General features: G+C 30.3%; 3 protein-coding genes across 5 annotated transcripts; 1 reads left to right on the forward strand and 2 right to left on the reverse strand.

The window, feature by feature from the left end:
* The first annotated feature begins 380 nt into the window (after window positions 1-380).
* LOC140971787 (small RNA-binding protein 11, chloroplastic-like) lies at window positions 381-2,649 on the forward strand. The gene is made up of 4 exons (XM_073434276.1): window positions 381-563; window positions 1,934-2,002; window positions 2,101-2,207; window positions 2,283-2,649. The coding sequence occupies exons 1-4, from the start codon at window positions 431-433 to the stop codon at window positions 2,388-2,390; spliced, it is 417 nt and encodes a 138-aa protein (XP_073290377.1). The 5' UTR covers window positions 381-430; the 3' UTR covers window positions 2,391-2,649.
* Window positions 2,650-3,213: 564 nt separating this feature from the next.
* Window positions 3,214-4,554, reverse strand: LOC140962086 (probable F-box protein At2g36090). Its single transcript, XM_073420946.1, has one exon. The coding sequence runs from the start codon at window positions 4,383-4,385 to the stop codon at window positions 3,381-3,383; it is 1,005 nt and encodes a 334-aa protein (XP_073277047.1). The 5' UTR covers window positions 4,386-4,554; the 3' UTR covers window positions 3,214-3,380.
* Window positions 4,555-8,389: 3,835 nt separating this feature from the next.
* LOC140971788 ((+)-borneol dehydrogenase 1-like) lies at window positions 8,390-10,350 on the reverse strand. Of its 3 annotated transcripts, none has more exons than XM_073434278.1 (3): window positions 10,200-10,350; window positions 9,894-9,944; window positions 8,390-9,315 (listed from the first exon to the last, which is right to left on the reverse strand). In XM_073434278.1, exons 2-3 carry the CDS (start codon window positions 9,917-9,919, stop codon window positions 8,532-8,534), a joined length of 810 nt encoding a protein of 269 aa, XP_073290379.1. In that variant the 5' UTR covers window positions 9,920-9,944; window positions 10,200-10,350; the 3' UTR covers window positions 8,390-8,531. The 3 variants fall into 3 exon arrangements, with proteins under 3 accessions (XP_073290379.1, XP_073290378.1, XP_073290380.1); XM_073434277.1 differs by having other exon boundaries at window positions 9,894-9,986; window positions 10,200-10,336; XM_073434279.1 differs by having other exon boundaries at window positions 9,894-9,946; window positions 10,204-10,310.
* Window positions 10,351-17,181: the final 6,831 nt, after the last annotated feature.

Genomic DNA, 17,181 nt, shown 5'->3' on the forward strand with positions numbered 1-17,181 from the left:
TTTTGATATGCTGCACACCTACCATGCACACCTATGTGAGCACCGATGAGGTGTCACCCACCCATTGGATACACAATTTTTCTATATTTCATCACATCCCATGGGTGAGTGACATCTAATCGGTGCCCACATAGGTGTGCACGGTAGGTGTGCAGCATATCAAAACTATATATATATATATATATATATATATTATGGTGAAAGAAAGCTTCGACTTATTCATTTTCTATAAGATTTTAGCCACCAAAAAATTTAAAATAATATATATTATGGTGAAAGAAAGCTTCGACTTATTCATTTTCTATAAGATTTTAGCCACCAAAAAATTTAAAATACTTGAAGGGTGTCATAGCAATTTACATCAATTTTTGGTAATTATAAATTGACTCTCTCTAGTTCTGCTACATAAAAAACAGAGGAAGAAGCAAGCATGGCGGCCATGAGAAATCTATCGAAGAATTTCATGTTTGGTCGCATTTCTGATCCCACTTCCAGCCTTTTGTCATCATCTCCGGCGTTTCTACTGTCTTGCCGAGGCATAGCTTCCAAGCTTTTCGTCGGAGGTAGGTGTCTCAAAGAGTTCACATTTATTGAGCTGAATGGAATTGGATATTAATTTTGGGAATCTGCCTCCGTTTTGGAGACATTATTCAATCGGGGGTTTAAGAAGGTTTTATCATTTTTCCTTGGAACTTTGATTTTTTGGCTCTCAAATTCGTAGTTCTTAGGCTAGGTTTTGATCTAATGCCTGGTTATTGATTTGTTTCGTCTTTGATTTTGTTTATTTTTTCTTTGCTAGATTGCCATCTGTTTTGGCTATTGTTTTATGTTTTCAGAGGTTGAATTTGGATGGATGGATTTAAGTGAAGGAATTGATTTGATTATGGATATCAAATTTCATCTATTTTGGGTGAATTCAAAATCATCTTCATTGTTAATAAAATTGTCCAACTTAGATTAGAGTGAAAGTGTGAAACTCGTCCAAATTAATTTATCCAAACAAATCAAATCAAATAGAAATTATGGATTTAAAATCCAGGATTTCAAATAACACAATCCAAACTTTGTCAGAGATTTTAAAGATTTGGCAGTGTCAAAGCAATGCCACGACTACGAGTTTCCCTTCAACCTGTTCAAAATATAAGCCTAGGAAACTTTAATATACCAGAGGAGTAAACGGTTCCTGGTACAAGGCTGCCCCAAAAATATTTAAAACCTCTTGGCGTAATTTTTCAAAAAACTATCTTTTCAGCCCCCAAATACTCATTATGTAAGCCCCTCATATTTGGAACCCTTGGTTCAACACTGGACGAGACTACCCCTGAATCTCCTAATGTGGGGGACATTCTGGTTTGATGGAGAGAAATTCAGTGTCTATGCTTCAAATATGGTCACTATATGAAATACAATCTTCTAGATGATTTGTAGAAGCATGTTTTTGAATTCTTATGTGTGCTCAGGGTATGTGTCATCTTTATCAAAAGATAGCCTACAAACTTATCATTCTCGGTTGAGCTGACAATAGCGTAAAGTATGACTCAACCCAAGTATGTTTAACCTGAGTTGGAAAGTCAATTGAGAACTGTCTGAAAGTTGATCTTTAATTAGAATGTCAACCCGTCTTTTTTACATCAAACATTCATTTCTGAATGATAAAGATTTTGGGTTGCCATCATCGAGCTCGAGACAAATAGGCATAAAATTGTATCGACTTAGCAATGTGCGAATAATTGTTCTTTTATTCGTTAGGTTTATCCGCTGTTGAATTATGTTTGTCGTATATTCCATTTAAATTTACATCAAATACTTGAATTTCATCTTTGTAGGTTAGAGAACTTGAGATTTCAACCGAAATTTCACAGGAAATATAAAAACAATGAGCCCCATTTTAAAGGAGATATATGATGTCTTAATGAATAGGAATTTATCACAGGACTTTCATATCATACCACAGAAGATGGATTATCAGAGGCCTTTTCTCAGTATGGTCAAGTTATAGAAGGTACATTAAAAACTATCACTACCTACTTAGAACTCATCCGCAATCAAGCCAAATGCCACTCTCTCTCTCTCTCATGTCTAAATTATTTGTTTTGGCAGCTACAATCGTGATGGATCGAGTATCAGACCGATCAAAGGGTTTTGGCTTCGTTTCCTACGCATCTGAACACGAGGCAGAGAAAGCCATCACAGAAATGGATGGAAAGGTTTCCCTATGCTTTTTTATCTTTCTGATTTCATTATAGCCTTCTTAATCTTAACCAAACCAATGCTTACTGTAGACACTAAATGGGCGTGTTATATTTGTGGACTACGCTAAGCCCAGATCAGGCTATGGTGGCGGCATGCCTATAGCTAGAGGACCCCCGGAACCAGCTTTGAATAATTGATGGCCCCTCGAGTTATATAATGAATGAGCTGCAATTGTGTACTTTGCCAGAAAGATAAGTCGGGTGGTGAAATACTTCCGGTGTAAATCACATAAGATTATTGAAATACATGTGGCTCGTTTACAAAATGGCATGGGCAATGGATCTAATATAAGGTATGTGAGTAGTGCATTAGCCTGTGAATGTTTGGCAAGTTCAAGGGTTTGGAGAAATAAGGTGCACATTTATTTTTTTGATGAAAGTATTATTCTGTGCATTATTTGGCGTTCAAATCATCCGTAATAATTTATGAATAATTACAATTTTCCCTATAATCTTTAAATCGTATAATTCTTTATTATAATAACAGTGTTACATTTTCGTACTCAAATCATTTTTGTATTGTTTTAAAATCTCTTTAAAGAGTAATTAATTTGATGAAACTTTGATTTTGTTTTTGTTTAAAATCTGAAATGGCAAGATTAAACTTCGAAGATGAAATGTTTCCATATTAAAAGATTTAATGGTATATTTGATTTTCGGAACTATAACTTGAATAGTTAAATGATCATACACCATCCGTTTGGGTTTCGTAAGCAAACGCAATTGCCGTATTTAAATCTTATAATTTATTAAAATTTTCGAATCTTAGTACAAGGTGTATAATTAAACGTATGATTTGGATTCGCTTCTCTTATATGTGACATTATACATATTTTTTGACATATAATAATTATATATTTGACAAGAGACGTGACTATACAAATAAGTCATAATTAAATTATTTATTGGGCACCTATCCATTCTAATGTGACATCCCGAAAAGAAATATAATCGAGAAGTTTATCCTCTGACCGTAATTCAAACTAATAGAGATTGAAATTGAAAATAAATCAATAAATTTTAATATGGTAATTTTTTTTTACACATTCATATGATTTTGTACAAAAGTCTTTTTCTTCACTCTGTATAAATTTTAGTATCCTATTCCTTTCCTCTATCTCTACGCGACTACGCTGTCAATCTGCAGAAAACAAACAGCAAAAAGGTGACCAAAATGGAAACCCCAAAACCCAAGCAGAACATATCCAAAGCTTCCTCAGTCTTCACCTTTTTCTCTTTTATCTCCCTCCGCATCTCCAGATAATCCTCGTACGTCAACTTCGCTTCACTGCCCTTTTTTCCCTCCAAAGCACGGTGAAGAATGACCAGACTGTCCTTCCCGTTCAAGTGGACTCCATCCGTGTCTTCCATTTCCAAGCTCACTTCAATCACCTGCATCTGTCCGCATTCGGAGCCGCCGAGAGTGACAGCAGAGCTGCACAGTGCGTAACCGTTTTCAGCGGCCAGGATTGAAGCAAACTTTATCTTCACTTCCCCGGTTAGCCAGTGGCGTTGAATTTTGACGGGTTTGTGGGAGGAGAGGTTCACTGCTCGCCGTGAGATTGGGTCGATCAGTATCCAACTTAGAGTCATGCCGTTGATGATATCTGCGCATGTTTCGTCTCCTGATTCTGGGTGTTTGATGGGAGCGGGGACAAATTCTTTGGGCTCCAGGAGATCGATTCTGAACGGTGAGCACCGGAACCAGTCGCTTAATGATTCTGTTTCCTGGTGTTTGGAGAGGATTAGTTTGTCCTCGTAGTGGATATCCACGGATGAGATCAGTTCCGAAGGTGGAACTGTGGAGGTGCTGATCAAACTCTGCGTAGCGTTTGTAAAAGCGCGCGAGAAAAAGGCACGAGAGCCACCGCCGGGGAAAGTGGAGATGACGTGGGTTACGCGGGCAGAGGTGGTGGAAGGCCATTTGGAGTGGCATAATTTAGTCCAGAGGTGGTTTTGGGCGGAAAGGTGGCGGAGTGTGGCAGAACAGCTGGCGGCGGAGGCGAGCGCTGGGCCGTCCAAACGTGTGAGAACGTGTGATTCTATGACGTGTGGAGGCAAGGCGGAAAATCCAGTGGTTTCTACTATCTCCACCGTGGCGTCAGCAGCGGTTAGCGGTGGTGAAGTGATCATGATCAGTTTTTTTACGGTGGCTGATTTCTTTGAATAGAATACTGGAAACTTTGGTTAACATTTGGTCATTATATAGTGTCGAGATATGGGGTGGTACAATTACCAAATTAGCCTAACATGTATGCTCTTTTGTCTTCTTTTTTCCAGTTCAAAAACGCTGTAATGCGCTGTGCACATGAAGTTTAATTTAAGATGTGAAATAATTTCATTAAATAAAAATTTCATATACTTAATTTCATATAAATACATCCATTGATATTGTACATGTTTGAAACGCAATAATTTACAAAGAGACACATTAATGATTTTTATCTCCGTCGTATTTTTTGATTTACTTCGAATTTCAAACATAAAATAATATCTAGAGTAATTCTTTGTATATCACATTTTATTGAAAATTAACATCACGTCGGTTCTCTCGTTATTGTCTAAATTTCAGCAAAGCATAAACACTATCAATAAAAATTATAATGATAAATTTATTTTTATTTTTATATCAGCCATTTTACTAAAATTATGATATCGTTTGATGAAAGTAAAATTGGTTTTAGTGTAATTTGAATATACAGGGCTTCCGCTTACCAAGTTTGGTGTGGTCAGCCATTCGGCAACTGCGTGCCGTCATTAGATATGAAGAATAGTTTGTTTACATTAATTAATGTTACAAATATAATATTTATTACACGAATTGGTCATCGTGTAGACTGTCGTTAATTTATTTCCCAAAAATATACCTTTTTCATTTTAACACGAAAGAACCAGCATTATCATAATTGGACGGTATAGTCAATATCTGACCGTTTGACTTGTCAAATTATAATAAATATATAATATATGAATAATTGATTACCGATTATTTATAAAATTTGAGTCAAACATAAACAAATGACTGACACATTTAATTATTCGAATTTTGTGAAATAGAAGGTTAATTTATGATAAGTAAATTATATGTATATATATATAAATTGTTTAAAATAAATTAAAGCTAATATTGTTAGTTCAAACTTGGAAGTCAATGACCAATTTTGGTAAGGAATGCTTTTAGAGTATATAATTTATATTTTTCTCGAAAATACAATATAAAAATTAATTATCGTGCTTGTGTCGAGTTTTGATGGGTTAACAATCTCTTTCTGGTGTCTGATTCGAAAGAGACGCAAGGAACCCAAGATTGAAATTGTATACAATATGTTAATTCGGTCTACTTTATTTAAAAATAATAAAAAATTTTAACATGAATTTTGAATAAGTACGTATTTCAAAATAACACTGAAAGTCACGAAATTTTTTATTTTGTCATTAAAATTTAGTTTATGGATAGAAACAATCAGTTCTCGATCGATTTTATTATTTATTTTGTTAGCTATAAGTCAAATAAAACCAAAAAAATATATTATATTATTATTATTATTATTATTATTATTATTATTATTTTTACAATAAATAATATTTTTATTATCTATAATTAAGTCAAATAAACTAACTTTCAAATTGTCATCCTACCCCTTACCAACAAATAAAGTAATTAATTTAAAACATTATAAATTACAGGAAATATACATTTCTCAAAAAATGAAAATAAGAGATTAACAAGTGGAAACACAATGATTTGTATGACGTTTGTATTAACCTTCTCGATATTTATCATATTTCATATTTAACACTTACATTCTTTAAAAGTGCAAAAATTATAATATATAAGAAAAATGAGTGTTAAATATATTTAATATAAGGGAAAATAATACACATATTATATTATATTTCAATTAGGGTACTACAGTTTTAGATTATAATGAGTTTTTTGCATTCACATTTTCTATATTTAGTTTAGTTGTCATTTAATTTCAAAAATTATAACATAGAAGAGAGAGATAAGTGCACAAAAACCCTATTATAAATATCATAAAAACGTGTAAAATATATAGATATCTAAAAATTACATATGGAACAACTGAAGTATTTTTATGCATAAATTTTAATTCTTTCCATGAAACATACGATCAAGTATATATAGAATTTACATTTTTTTAATAAGGAACACATACGATCAAATCTCAATAATCTCCGATACATGTTACCATGGCCAATATCAAAAGTTTTAAGAAGCGTGGGGCATCACGACCAAGTTTCAAGCTTCACAAGCTTAAGAGAGTTTATAACAAGATCAAGTATGAAAAAATGTTTGTAGTTTTTAGTGTAATTTTAATTATATTAAATTGATTATTAGATTAAATAACATATAAACATAAAATTTCTAAGAATAAATGCATATAAATTTTCAAGTTATTAAAAATATAAGTCTCAAAATTACAAAAAACAGTTCGTTCTGGTTTTGGTCTTTACGTCAACGCATTGACCATTTGCTGCACGAGTCGATGGTGGTGAATCAAAAGGCCTGATCATGTGAATCCACTTCGTTGCCTGCTACTTTTCTCCTTCTCAACTACGGTAGGTAGCCATTCGGTAATTCTAGATTATAATTTCTCAATTTTTTAATGTTTAACTATCTATTAAACTTATTTGACAATTTTCTTTTAATATATTTTCGAACCAATATTAAAAAGATTAATGCAGTTTTTGGTATTTCTTAACTTTTTTGCTTCTGCCCAAGGCCCCAATTTAAAATTTAAAATATTCAAGATGATTCTGATTTTTCAAAAAATGACTGGCATTTTGATAAATGAATGAAAATTCTTCTTGAACTTTTACACATAATATTTTTATCTAATTCAAAATTATTCTTTACATTAATTCAAATAAAATGAAGAGAGAAATTAAATGTGTTCTCTAATAAAAATATTTTTGTTATTTTATAAAAAAAAACTAGTATGATAATCACTTATTTATTAAACATTCTTTTTTTTTTTAATACAGTTTTCACATTTATTTTCAAATACTATTTGTTTTTTATTTTTTAACATCTTTTCAAAATCTATAAATTTAATCAATTTTTCAGAAAGTATAATATTTTGAAGGCAAAACTTGTGTGAGACGGTCTCACGGGTCGTATTTTGTGAGACAGATCTTTTATTTGAATCATCAATGAAAAATTATTACTTTTTATGTTAAAATATTACTTTTTATTGTGAATATCGGTAGGGTTGACCCGTCTTACAGATAAAGATTTGTGAGACCGTCTCACAAAAGACCTATTCTATTTTGAAAACAGATGTTGATTTATCTTTAGCCTGAATATTCTTCCGGTTTACATTTCAATACAAATCTGTGGCCTTTTTCAAAGCTACACATTGTTTAATTCTAGAAGTGCATTAACGCTCACATCACTTCATTTTTTTTTTAATATTTTATAATTTTTTTGATTTTGAAAGTGAAAGCGTGGTTCCCATTAATTGCATATATTTACATATAATGTTAAATGAATGTGGGAAAATAAATGTGTTAATATAATATGTACGTGTCATGTGTATCTTACGAATATTGTAATGATAATGAACGTGGATGCCTTTATAAATTTCTCCCAAGCTAGTAGCCTTTGAAATCATGCACCTTTAGAATTAAACATGTCGCTTTCAAAAAGACCACAAAGTTTGAATTGTACGCCGTTGTTTTGAAATGTAAACCAAATATATGTATTAGATCTTCAATAATAAGTTCTTAAATATTTACTTTCAAAAAGAAAAAAGTTCTTAAATATTTTGTTGAAATAAAATAATTAATTTAATTTTTCCAACATTCATATGCAACAAGTTATATATACTAGTCTCCCTTCTCATGTTTTACTTGCATACATACTAAAAGTTTTGATGTTAAATAATTTTTTTGTTAATTCAAGAGATTATATTAGAATTTAAAATTTTAAAAATGGTTTTTTATAATAAATTAGTGATATGATTATTTAATTTAAAAGTTGAAAATAAAGATAAAGATATCTTATTATGATATGGTAGATAGATAAGTTGCAAATTTATTAAAATAAATTACTTTATATATTTCAAACTTAATAAAATAGTATGTTTAGTAACCGATTACAGCACAAAGAATTCAATAACCAAATTTATTTATTTATTTATTTTTGTTTAGATGGAATTGAGTACACTCGCTCTAGGAAATAGCATTGCATTATTATGTATATCGTCAAACTTTCCCATTACTGATACAAGGAAGACATGCAGAACAATTGGATCACCTCGTACTAGCCCTCATCAAAGTAGGGTTTACCACACTATACCCACCATCCACCACGAGATTCAACCCACTCACATAGGATGCCTCATCACTAGCCAAGTAAAGGGCAGCCTTTGCAAGATCCTCAGCCTTCAAGACTCCCCCCTTTAGGTTCCCCACTGCTCCCATGAACCCTTCAAATTGTCTCACTTTTTCCTCGCTTTGATCACTTCCAGTCAACACCCCGAATGGTGAGATGCAATTCACCCTAATCCCGTGAGACCCCAACTCCGCTGCCAAGTTGTTCGTCAACCCGACGATCCCATGTTTCGAAACCGCGTAGGAATGCGTGGAGATTCCGGCGATCTTAGTCGTGCAGCTCGCGGTGAAGAGTATGCATCCCTTTTTATTCGGGATCATCACCCTTGCGGCGTGCTTGGCTCCCAGAAGTGCGCCTACCAGGTTGACTCCCAGCATCCGCTCCAGGTCGGTCTTCTTCGTGTTGAGGATGCTCTCGAAGGCGCCGTTCATGATGCCGGCGTTGTTGTACATTATGTCGAGTTGGCCGAATTTGGAAACGGTGGTGTCGACTAGATTTACGATGTCGTCTTCGTTTGAAACATCGCAGTGGATGTAGCAGACGTGCGTGTTGGTGCTGTCCAGGTTGTTGGCTAGGTTTTGGCCGAGGGTGTCCTGGACGTCCGCGATCACGACATTCGCGCCGTTTTCGAAGAAAAGGCGAACGGTACTTGCTCCGATGCCGCTTGCCCCGCCGGTCACAATTGCAACCTTGCCTTCCAACCTAGATGTATTTTTATAAAGTTAACTAATTGTTTAATCTCAAGAAATCAGTAATACTATTTACTTAAGTGCTATCATTTAATCACAAAATTACGTCACACATAAATATTTTTTTAAAAAAATTATAATATACTATACCTTTTCCACTTGAATAAATATCTATTCTTATTATTATTAAATTATGTGTACCATTTAAGAACTATATACCTTGGGTAAAATAACCTTTTTCTTTTCTATTGTTTTTGCTTGTTTTCATAAATAAATAAACAGAAACCTTTTTCCCAAATATACAATTATATTAGTTTCCTAAAATAATATACAAAAGAAACAGATTAAATTTCAAAATTCGGTCACTTAAAAAATTATGATTTCATTTTTTCACTTTTACGAATCAACCATGCATATAGTTCTTTAGTTTTTCGAAACTTATTTTCCTGTTTACGAAAGTCAAATTATATCATCAAGATCTTTCAAAATGAAAATATTAGCCAAAATATAAAAAATTTGTCCTATATTTAAGTTATTAAGAAATTTAATATAAAGAAATTTAATATTTAATTGGGTATTTGTTTTTTTTACCTGCCGTGGACTGCGCTGCCGTTCATGTTGATTCCTTGGAGAGTTAGTTTACTGCCAAATAACATCCACGAATATAATTTTTTTTTTCTGGAACTAAATAAAGGAGACAAAGTAAAAATATAGCCAACGGAATTCAATTAAAGGACACATGGTATTTTGTATCCCAAGCAGTATAAATTTATTGTTATTGAATTCAAATTTTTTAAAAATAACGAAAAATGAACTCATATCGTGCGCATGCCCAAGACGAAAAATGATTAATATTTCGGATTGAAGAAAAAATGAAAATGTTTTAATGACGCGCACCCCCGTGGAGACAGAAGCGGGTTCCGGCGAAATCTCTGAGGCTGACTGGAGAATTCTTAGCTGCTTTGTTCAGTTCCCTGCATAGTTTGTGTGCGTGTATATAATATATATATAGAGTAAGGGCAGGCCTGCTAATTTGATATATACCTAACTTGGATAATTCTGAACATTTCTACAAGTCAAAGTAATACAGCTATTTTATTCAAGTATCCATCTTTTCAGGAGTGGGTGCCCGCTTTTGTTTTGTTTATTTTTCTCCTTTATTTGTTGATATCATGTGTTTTGAGTGGATTGATCTAGTCTTGGTTTATGAAATAATTTTGAAACTTTTTTTTTCTTTTTTTCTTTTTTTCCTCCAGAAGAATAATTTTTTGAGTAGGTCTTTTGTAAGACGGTCTCACAAATCTTTATCTGTGAAATTGATCAATCCTACCGATATTCACAATAAAAAATAATATTTTTTCATAGATGACTCAAATAAGAGATTTGTCTCATAAACAAATTTTTGCCTAATTTGTTATATTTAATTCTCGAATTCAAGATCTTGTCTCGAATTTGTGAGTGGTGTTATTCATAATAATCCATCTATCATAATTATTCATGCAATTGTGAATAAGAAATCTCTACATCCAAATAAGTTTGAAATTAAAGTCTAATCGTATGAAAATTTTCATTTCAAATAGGAACACATCGTGAGGAAATTTGCTACAAAAAGTGGAAAACTAGTTAAAAGACAAAAAAATTCAAATTAGAAGAATATAACATTATTATCCAATTAAAGTTATAAATAAATGCAAAATGTGTTGACAATTAATTCATAACTGAAGTAAGTTCCAAGCACGTAAATTTTAAATCAACGCCATTTAGTACAAATGGAAATGAACGTCGTCAACTTGAAGGGTTGATAACATTATAAAGTAGAAAACTGAAATTTTAATCAAACATATTATTTTATTTGCAATTTCAATTATTTGGAAATTTTATTTATTTTTATTATGAAGTGCTGATGTGACATCGCACACGTCATGCCAAAAAATACCAACATTTTAAACAACAACAACATTAATAATAATAATAATAATAATAAATAAAGGCAACGAACTAAGACTGAAACTTGACTAAATCGCAAATGTAGAAATATATATACACCCACATTGCAATTTTCTCATTTACAAATCCATATTTGCTGTGATAATTAAATGGAAAAAAAAAAGAAAAGAAAAGAGAGAATGATTCTACTGAATTCTTTCCCGAATTCCTAATAAAAATTTTCCTTGGTCCGGCTTGCTGTTGGTTGAATGGGTAATAATCCACATAATCAAACAAAAGAACCCTTGTTGTGGAGCAAAATCGAGATAAGCTTGCTAATTTTAAATTACCAAATTTGTGAAACCTACCCACTGAAACGGCAGAGAGATGCTCCTATTCTCTTCTTTTTATCTAAATTTTATTGTCCACTACCTATATTAGTTGAACATTAATCACCATCTTTAATTAATAAAATATTAAAGTGCTTTAGGTCTACTAACATATTTGATTAACTGTTAATGTATGCTTAAGTGTGTGTATGATAACCATAAAAATAAAATATGCCGATTTGGAATTACTTTTGCGAGTCAAAAATATGACAAATTTTCAAGATTGGCCACTTCTAAAAACTTTCTACTTTTGCACATCATATCTTCATCAAAATACATTATTTACCACAACATATATCACATTTGTGGTATTATTTTGATGTCACAAAGTCTCATATTCCCACATATATTTAGTTGGAATTGCTTTAGTTTCTAAATTGACAGTCTTATAATCTTATACCATATAATAAAACAGAAGAAAAAAATTACTTTCATTAACAAAATGTTGAAAGACATTGCAGAAAGGGAAGAATATATATATATATATATTCAATATTGAAATATGCATGCATCACATGAAGTGATATTGTATTTGATTTTTGGTGTGTCGGTGAAGCTTTTTTTCTCATATATTTTATAAAGAAAAAATAAACATATTTATCTTATTTAATTTTTCATCTAAATTAAATTAATTTATCTCTTTTCGATTTCACACGCCAAGTAAAAGCAATATATACTTTTCTTGTTGAGCGTAATAATTACCTGTTGCGTAAAGAAATCGAAATATGATGTTTTCGCTATCGTACAATTTAAAAAGATTAGAGTTGTACTATTACTACCCGATATAATTTTTGATAAAATTAATGTATGGGCTACCAGATCACCCCAAGAACGCCTTCGAGTGTATGGGCTAAGAGCCCATTGAAGAAGATCTATATCCTCTTAGGTAGGTATTTTTAATTTGTTCGAAATAAAAAGATAGATGTTAGGATTTCTGGTTCGATGTTTGTCTCCACTTTTTTCTATTGCATGATTGGGCATGACGTCTTTAGCAAAATATATTTTTATTTTTTCATCATAAAAACATAATTTTCAAAGATTATATTTTTAATTTGGGCATTAAAAGCCCTCACAGGAAAACGCAACAATGAATTGATTACCGATGTGATCGCTTCAAAACCAACATTTAAATGATTCAATTCAATTTGCAATAAATTTTAATGAAAATAGTCTTTCTACGTATTTAAAAGACTAATTGTGTAGTAGGGCACATATATCACTTAATGCTCTGTGCATTCACTTCAATGGAGGGGACGTTGAGAAATTTTAATTCTCACTTTCATAGATTGGAGATGGCCAATTTTTGTACTTGTGAAACATTTTGATGATTCCACAAATAAATTTTGTTCTTCAAATGGAATCCGGAAAACTCAAGTGAGATCGTCTCATATATTAAATTTATAAGACATATATCTGATCGGACCATGAAAAATATTACTTTTTTATGCACAATGTATTATTATTTTTTACGACAAAAAACCATTGTTTATTTCTTATGTTATGAAAAATATTGTGTAATATATGTTAATTGAGTAAAAAATATTATTTTTAATGTCAAATATATTCTTTTTCACTATAGATATAGACTTCATCTCACAGATATATAGATATATGAGATCATTAAACATGAGACACAACATTAGAAAAAAGAGTAGGTCTCTTGTGAGACAGTCTCACGAATCTTTATCTGTGAGACGGATCAACCTTACCGATATTCACAATAAAAAGCATTATTTTTAGCATAAAAAGTAATACTTTTTCATGGATGACCCAAATAAGATATCCGTATAACAAAATACGATCCGTGAGACCGTCTCACACAAGTTTTTGTATAGAAAAAATATGGGTGTGATCCAACTTTTGAAAACTGTACGTAAGTGTCAGATTTTGAGTAGATTAACATATTTAGAGATTACAAAAACTCGGTGATTTCATTTTTATATTTTAAATCTTATTTTTCTTATGAATCTTTTAAATATTATCGATTATTGATAATTTTTTTTAGCAATATTGATTATCGATACTAGGAAACTAAAGAATTACTTAGTCATTTCAGGGAAAAAAAGAATGCCAAAAATATTATTATATGAGTGTTTGCAAAATATAGGGATTGATGGTGTAAACGAATATAACATCTAATTTTAGATTAGAAAAAACACTGGAGATAAGAGTATTTAGAAAACAAAATTCATTTATTTACCAAAATATCATAATCACTTTTGAATAATAAGAATCAAGATAACACTAGCTTCTGGGTTTGTATTAACCCGATTAAAAAATAAAATAAATTTGGTTAAAAACACAAAAAACCGATTTTTAAAATGAAAAGTGAATAATCAATTTTCTTTAGAGGTTGAAAAATATTTTCTAATATTTGAAGTTTAGTTTTTATATTTCTCAATTGATTGTATTTTTTTTTTGTTGTAACAAACTATTTTTTTCCTACTTTCACATATTTTTAAAATTTTTAAATTAATTATCCTTATGTGCCTATAATAAATCACATGGCAAGTGAATGAAATTCTTGTGCTCATCATTTTGCAGAAGTCTTTTATTGCAAACGAAATTGTAATATTTTACTAATAAATGGTACTGAAATGCAATGAATAAAAAGTTTCATTGTTCAACTGATATGGTTTTTACGATCTGAATTTTTCACCAGAACTATAATGTATCATTTATTTTAAGGCTTTTAATACATTTTCCAAAATCGTGACTGTAATTAATTAATGACCAATAAATTCACAAAAGAAATTTTGAAAACACCCAATCTTATCAATTTTGGAGGGCCTACGTATATTACTCAAGCATCTTCACCAAACCAAATTAATAAATATTTAATAAAACAAAATGTTACGTAAATGTATTTTAGATTATATTTTGGTAATTAAATTATAATACATGGTTATTAGTAGCTCTTTTGAACAAAAATTGTTCAAAGGTTCATGAGTTTTTTTCTTTCTTTACTTGGTTTTAAAAAAACATTATGTTTTAATATAATGTCTTAAAACATAATTTTTTCTCGTACAAAATAAATTAAATTGACTTCATCATCCATCAAAACTTTTGAATGCCCTCATGAATTGCCGGATATCATGAATCGGAGGCGGGGAGGAATAAAGCTAAAGGACATTAATTTTAATATATTTTGATAGGAAAAATTGTAAATTTAGTCATTTTTTTTTTCGGTTTTTAGTACTCTATGTTATTGAATTCAGTTTTATTTCATTATCTTTGTTTTTTTTAGCAATTTTTGTGTCTAGTGTCATGTAAACACTTTTATGAAAAAATGACTAATTTTACAAATAAAAGAACAAAATTTCTAAAGAATAATTAAATATACATGAGTAAAACTTGATTTTGATAATATAGTAGATCAAAATCGCAAAACGTGAGATCTAGAAAACGAAAAAAAATTCCCTATTTTGATAATAAGATAAAATGTGTGTGTGTACAAATCCCATTAGGCACCGGATACTTCCCTCTTAAAAACCAAACACTGTTCGATTTGAATGGTAGAACTTCGCAGCCCACTCTCAACACAAAATCTCACCCAACAAATGAACATATAACTTATTTTCAATGTTATCAAAAATATATTGTAATTATATTTTATTAATTGAGGTGTTCAAAAATTACATTTAAATCATACTATATTATTATTTTAATCCTATTTTATTTTATCATAAAAAATTATTAAATGCTTTTTGAAAAAATAATTATCAATCTATCTCGGGAATTTTGAAGAATTATATATTTATATAATGTCCCGACAGACAATTTATTGGTCATAAACGCAAATATTTATGTTGTGATGTGATATGATGGAGTGACAATACCAGTTTCCTTTTAATAAATTGCTAAACTAAAAGTCAAATCAATATCAATAATTAATGAATTAAACTTATAGTCACAGGCCCATAGTTTTATAGTCTACTCCACTGTCCTTCTTTAAATTAAATTAATAATTATTTTTACTAAGTACAACAATCGAAATATGATAGATATTTGAATTGATTTAAAGTTTATAATATCTGAATTGTATCATCACTATCATAATCAGCTAACACTCGATCTTACAACTAAAATCGGAGTCAATGTCATATGTTTGATTCTCATTGATTTCAGCAAGTACAATTACTTGATAAAACAATCGAAATATGGTGCTTGAGTTGTACAATTTAAAATATTTGAGTTAAATTGTTATAATTGACTATAGTTTTTGGTAAATAGACAAATGTTCAGTTCTACGCATAATAATTATTATGATACAATAAAATATGAATAATTAATAAGTTCAGAAAGAATAGTAAAATCTACATTTTGACATCATGTATGTATTTTCGTTCGATTCAATATTGTACTCCTTTCTTGATCGAATGCCGTTTGACCATTAAGAAATTTATTGCATCGGTTTCTTTTTCCATTAATATATACAATAATGTTCGCTTCTTTAAATTGGCTTTTTTTAATAAATAAATGGCCACATTTATTTATATTCATATGTGGTATATCGCTTCTCTCTTTCTCTTTTTTTTTTTTTTAAAAAAAAACATAATCCCTTATTTTTTATTTATGAATTTTTTTAATTTGGCAGGCCAAACAAGCATCGGAGTAAACATTTTTATTCAACGATATTTTTTGAATATGCGCTCGTGATGTGATTAAGAAACAAATGTCAAGCCAAACATTGTTGTATCGTATGGAATTGGAGGTATTCACACTCGATAAATTATGGATTTGACCTGGAGCTACTCGGTTTGAATGTTGTGGAAGATGAAATAAAACACCGTCATAAATGAAGTAAATTTGATACTGTGAAGGATGTGATTTCAAGTCTCGTAGATCAATGACAATACTAAGGACATCTCCAACCCAACTCCAAAATGGAGTATTCCTTTATTATAGAGAATGGATTCTCTTCCAACCCATCTTTATTTGTCTACTCCATTTTAGAGGAAGGAATAGTAATCCTCTAAAAATGGAGGACAACTATTCAAATGGAGGATGGGGTGAAAGATACAAATAATTACAGAATTACCATTATGAAAATTGCAATATAACCCTGGTAGTTTTATCAAATTTTTTGGCCAATTTTTTAATAATTTTGAATTTTTTAATTATTTTTAATGTTAAATAATTTTTTGGCCACTTTTTTAAATTTCGAATTTTTTAAATGTTTTTAATTTTAAATAGTTTTTTTGTCCATTTTATATTTTATATTTTGAATTATTTAATTCTGAAAAATTTATTTTAATTGTTTTATTTTTTGCATGAATTAATTATAATTTACAATTTATAATAGTCATGAAATAGAATTAATGAACAATGTAATGACAATAGAGTATTTTAGAGGATAGAATATATGGGTTGGAGAAGATTTTTGAAAATAGAGACCATGAATATCTATTTTAGAGGATAGATGATGAAAAATAAAAGATATGAGTTGGAGATGGCCTAAGTCGATAAGCCACCAATAAATGACATGTACCAAGAAATAAGGGAATAATATCAACAAAACCCAAATTACTTCCCTAAGTAAATATACGATGAGTAAGTTCATG

Source organism: Primulina huaijiensis, chromosome 2 (assembly GCF_012295235.1).
Source record: "Primulina huaijiensis isolate GDHJ02 chromosome 2, ASM1229523v2, whole genome shotgun sequence".
Lineage (NCBI taxonomy): Eukaryota > Viridiplantae > Streptophyta > Magnoliopsida > Lamiales > Gesneriaceae > Primulina > Primulina huaijiensis.